Raw genomic sequence first — 5,604 nt, 5'->3', positions numbered from 1 at the left:
GCAGCAGTACATGGTAGCAGCACAAAACAGGGTACAAACATTATTGGGCACAGACAACAGCACAAAGTGCAAGAAGATAGAGGCAACAATACATGACGCAAAGCAGCCACAACTGTCAATAAGAGTGTCCATGATTAAGTCTTTGAATGAAAAGATTGAGATAAAACTGTCCAGTTTGAGTGTTTGTTGCAGCTCGTTCAAGTCGCTAGCTGCAGCGAACTGAAAAGACGAGTGACCCAGGGATGTGTGTGCTTTGGGGACCTTTAACAGAATGTGACTGGCAGAACGGGTGTTGAATGTGGAGGATGAGGGCTGCAGTAGAAATCTCAGATAGGGGGGAGTGATAATGAACTGATTCAAAGACAAAATGTAATAATTTAATCATATCAAACAGTATTATAATGAACTGATTCAAAGAAATGACGGCAGTCATGTAGGTTAAACAGATAAAACAGTTTTTAGAAAATTAACTGATTCAAATTACTCCAAAAATATGGGCTGGTGAAAAATAAGATTGCCATTTCAGGATTACTTTGACATCACTTTGGCATCACTTTGGCAGTCACATTCATTTAGTTGTCTTCTTGTAAACAACACTATCAGACATGTTCACCAAAGCAGCACATACGTGTACTATTTTGTCTCTTCTCGCTTGTCAACCTCATCCCTCAGGGTTTCTTCTCGCTTGTCAACCTCATCCCACAGGGTCTCTTCTCGCTTGTCAACCTCATCCCTCAGGGTCTCTTCTCGCTTGTCAACCTCATCCCTCAGGGTCTCTTCTCGCTTGTCAACCTCATCCCTCAGGGTCTCTTTTCGCTTGTCAACCTCATCCCTCAGGGTCTCTTCTCGCTTGTCAACCTCATCCCTCAGGGTCTCTTCTCGCTTGTCAACCTCATCCCTCAGGGTCTCTTCTCGCTTGTCAACCTCATCCCTCAGGGTCTCTTCTCGCTTGTCAACCTCATCCCACAGGGTCTCTTCTCGCTTGTCAACCTCATCCCTCAGGGTCTCTTCTCGCTTGTCAACCTCATCCCTCAGGGTCTCTTCTCGCTTGTCAACCTCATCCCTCAGGGTCTTCAAGAAGCAAAGTCGAAGTGGCTCATGGAGGATATGGAATCTTCCCTTTAGGACACCCATCACCCTCTCTATGGAATCACAATCACCTTTAATCGCCAGATATTTGACCTGGTGAAATGGTGCTGCAGCGTATACAATACAGACAAACTATACGGACAGAACACGGACAGAACAACTTACACATAGTCTAATTGTAGTACATACACATAGCACATAAGCATAGTAAAGGTCACAACACGAGAATTGAAAGTTAAAAAGTATGCAAAACAAAGTGTGTGGGAGCAAATACCTAATGCAGTTGAGATATTCTAGGGGAGTTCAGATTGTCAGAGATATGTGCAGTATATTCAGATTGTCCGAGGTATATGTACAGTATAGGGATATTGCAGAGATGGAGTGTGTCATGCAAACGTACTGTACATATGTTGCAGCATTGTTTACAGTGTGTGCGTGGCACTGCTTAATATGAATTAGTAGATGTCCCAGTGAAATTACATTCTAATATTGCATAAAAAGCATACCAGTATAAATCCAAACATTGAATTTGACTCTTGATTCTTCCACCTCTTTCACTGGGAGTTGGCTTCTGCCACGTGAAGGCTGGGGTGAGGAAATGGACTCCAATTAGAGCAAAGTCGTCTCTGAGGGTAAAACCTTGGTCAGCCGAGATCTGAAATCACAAAAAAAAACAATCAGCCAAGATCAGAAATTACATGTCTTCTTTTCCTGAATGAAATACAGTCTGGGTGCCAGATTTCTTGGAGCTGTTTTGCCAACTCCTCTGGGAAAAGAAACAAGATTTGACAGATCAGCTTAAAGAGTCCAGGCACCCAGGCCTATATTATACATACCTGGTCACCAGGATGAGGAGGAGAGATACAGCCAGACTCTCTGACAATCTTCACATCAGATGCACGAGCACCCCAGCCTTTTGACGTTAAATAGGCATGTGATATTGCCAGCAGGACTACAAGCTATGAAATACTTAACAGTTGTCCATTTCTTGTAGTTTGAGTACAGTTGTGTCCTCAAAAATGAATAATCATAGACAATGTTAGAAGTGGAAGTAAGAGGTAGGGGTGGAAACGGACCCTTGAACAGCAGGTACATGTGCAGAGATAAGGATCGTGCAATCGTCACATCACACAGTTTTACTGTTTCTACCTCCTAACTCCCATTAGAAGAAAGAACAACAAAAGATAATGTGTTTATCTGAAATGCCATTTCATTTCTACGTTGTGCGTTTGACCAAAGCCCATTGAGAATTAATAGGTCAAATAATTACACCGCAAACTCTCACTAATTTAGAGCTAAGGTGGGGGAGCTCGGCTTCTGACTCAATTCATGGGCGGCTCTTTACCCTGTGTGCACAACAGGCCAACACAACACATTTCACTATCTCTAAGACAGGTAGCGTTTGCTAGCTGATGTACTTTCAGGATGGCTTTCACTCCAACCTTCTCAATTATAGCCGATTACAATGTCTGACTCAATGATATATATATATACACTATTGGTCGGACTTGAGATAGCTAACGTTAGCTGCAATCTATCCAATTTGCTTACAACCTGTACAGGTCTCCCAAGCAACAGGCAACATTACTTCTAGCTATAGTTGACTGAAAGCAAAGCATATTGGGGGGTGTTCCTTAATCAACGTCATCGGCGCCCGTGGAGCAGTTGTTGTTGGGGGTGTAAGAATATGTCGAAGATAAATACACAATGCAGAGTACGAGAGGTCAAGAGTGCTAAAGGTCAATTGAGTACTAACGGTCATTGGAAATTGTGTTTTTTCTGTAATGGGGATTAATGCAGAGACATGGGAGGAATTTGTCTATATATTGAGTCTGAAATAGGATGCTTGTTATTTGGCCATTTGGGGAAGCAGACAGACAAGTAAAAGAGGCGTGGGGAATATCTTCCGAGGGGGGGACATGACGTTGTACCAGGACAGTGGATGATGGTAAAAAAATATGTAACAGACTCATTAGGGCCAAAATGGGAAGGTCCTTATCAAGTTTTGCTCATAACGAGGTCAGCAGTAAAAGTCCAGGGAAAATCACGATGGATACATGTCACTCATTGCAAGGTTGTCCAGTTCGATGACAAAGTGGAGCCTGGAGAATAAAGTGGTTGATTAGTAATTGGGGGCCAATCTCGGGTGAAGAAGCATTGTAAGATTATCAGAACCTGATAATCTTCTGTTGTACACAGCAGTCATCATATTAGGGATATCTAGTTGAAATGCCCAAACTTTTTCCTGAAAATCAGGACATGCTTACGTAGAGAAATCTATGTGAAATATCAATTTCTCTTGAAACCAGGGGATTAATGCAGAGACATGGGAGGGATTTGTCTATATATTGAGTCTGAAATAGGATACTTGCTATTTGGCCATTAGCCAAATAGGGTTATAAAATTACATGCTGTCCCTTTGTTCTGTAGAGAGAATCACTGAGGACCATGAACATCTACCATCTACCTCTCAGCATAACATCTATGATTTATCATCTGTGAATAAACCTATTTTCCTCCCCCTGATTTGCCTTGGGGTCTGTGTTATTAAAGAATAACATCAACTGCTAACAGTGGTAAACTGCCTTGCTCAAGGGAAGAACAGCAGATCTTTTCACCTTGGGATTTGAACCAGCGACCTTTCAGTTACTGGACCAATTCTCTTAACACCTAAGCTACTTGCCACCCGTGGCTTTGCATGTTCTAATTTATGATGTGACATCGAAACTGAATATGCTTCGGAGGGGTTAGGTTGCCTACACACCCGCATACACACTGACAAAGACTTTCGGCAGGCAGGCAGGCAGGCAGACACTGTAATACATTTCTGAGTGACAGAGTGAGGGATTTGCATAGGTGCTTTGTTGAGTTTTTTGTGGGACCCCCCCAAAAATGCCCTGAATGTAAAATTAAACTGCTTTTAAAATAACAGTTCTGTCTGGAGCAGTATAGATCACTTTTGTTCTCGGTTTTGATTCAGTTCCTCATTTTTTCCCTGAACCGGTTCCAGCCCCTGTTGATATTCCATGACAGACAGCACATCTCAGTATCAGAAGAAGCCCACATTTTCCATTGGTATCATAAATGATATATTCACTGTGCTTTACAGCCTAGATTTGAGTTTTGAACTCACTTGAAAACAACAATAAAATGACTCGTTGCATTGTGTTTTTGTAGCCAATGTGGGATAGTTTTCTTTTCCCTATAAAAAAACGTAATCAATTGGTCCTTTATTCCTCGGGACTGGGAGTGCAGCTTGCGGATCGCACATATTGATAGGCCTATAGGCTTTACATTAAACCTACCTGTCATTTCATAATCTGATAACTTTTTATTTCACTGTGTAAATTCACTGTGTATTTTCACTGCAGTATTAAGCTAAATATTTAGCTAATGAATGATGGGTTAATATGCATACGCCAATGCTTTTTACTTATCTGTTAATGCTTCAACATTATCTGTCTTCACCGTTTGCTTGCACCTTGCGTTGTTTTGTCCAGCCAGGTCACCCCTGATACAAGTCAGTATTCGATGTCCATCCATGTCAGAGGACGTCGGGAGATGACGTGGACACCTGCCACTAGGGGCAACAGTGAGCACGGTTACCTTCAAGTAAGTTTAAGTTTTGCTAGGGCGTTAGGGACAGGGATGGCGTATGGGTGTAAGCATCTGCCTCTGGTGCATCTGGTGAATCCAGCGATAAAAAGTTTTTAGCGATAGACATTTTTATTTTAAGCCTATCCCAAACCTTAACCATTCGGAGTGAATGCCTAAACTTAACACTAACCTTAAAAATGCAGAGTTAATACCTACACTTAACCTTAAACACTTTAAAATGTGAAGTTTGGAAGAACTTCGAAATTCTCCGTTTGAAAAACATGTTTTGACTTGAGACTGAGAGCCAGTTGGTTTTGTCAGCATGTCAAAGTTAATCATTGGCATGCTTCATTGCTCAATGCTTAGCAAAGGGTCAATTGAGCAACGAGGCAAGCAATGATTAGCTTTGACCTGCTGACAAAACGATGCCAGGCCAAATGACGTCTGTTCTTAAATTGCTACAGTATATTTAAATACAGGTTTCAATATTATATATAACATGAAGACTACACGATGACAATGAAAACACCCTGAAAGAATTGAATGGTCTGTGTGACGAAGTTGACTCAGTAGGCCTAACTTGTCACGTTCGCACATTATTTCATTCCTCTCATAAATTGTTTGGCGCGTTCGTGTTTCCCCTATACAGTGCCTTCGGAAAGTATTCAGACCCCTTGCCTTTTTTTTGTTACGCTACAGCCTTATTCTAAAATGTATTAAATAGTTTTTTTTCTACTTCAATCTACACACAATACCCTAATACGACAAAGCAAAAGTAGGTTTAGACATTTTAGCAAATTTATTTCAAATAAAAAACATTTACATAAGTATTCAGACCCTTTACTCAGACTTTGTTAAAGCACATTTTGCAGCTATTACAACATCAATTCTTCTTGGGTATGACACTACAAGCTTGGC

The 5,604-nt window shown here is 41.3% G+C and overlaps 1 protein-coding gene across 2 annotated transcripts; it reads right to left on the bottom strand.

Moving 5' to 3' along the window:
* Positions 1–363: 363 nt before the first annotated feature.
* On the bottom strand, positions 364–4,951 carry LOC139544223 (golgin subfamily A member 6-like protein 7). 2 transcript variants are annotated; one of them, XM_071351107.1, is made up of 3 exons: positions 1,926–4,951; positions 1,596–1,744; positions 364–1,142 (listed from the first exon to the last, which is right to left on the bottom strand). In XM_071351107.1, the coding sequence occupies exon 3, from the start codon at positions 1,132–1,134 to the stop codon at positions 634–636; it is 501 nt and encodes a 166-aa protein (XP_071207208.1). In that variant the 5' UTR covers positions 1,135–1,142; positions 1,596–1,744; positions 1,926–4,951; the 3' UTR covers positions 364–633. The 2 variants fall into 2 exon arrangements, with proteins under 2 accessions (XP_071207208.1, XP_071207207.1); XM_071351106.1 differs by having other exon boundaries at positions 1,596–4,951.
* Positions 4,952–5,604: the final 653 nt, after the last annotated feature.

The sequence above is a fragment of the Salvelinus alpinus genome, chromosome 18, assembly GCF_045679555.1.
Source record: "Salvelinus alpinus chromosome 18, SLU_Salpinus.1, whole genome shotgun sequence".
Classification (NCBI taxonomy): domain Eukaryota; kingdom Metazoa; phylum Chordata; class Actinopteri; order Salmoniformes; family Salmonidae; genus Salvelinus; species Salvelinus alpinus.
Note: the sequence above shows the minus strand (reverse complement) of the source record. Positions and strands in the feature narration are given on the sequence as shown.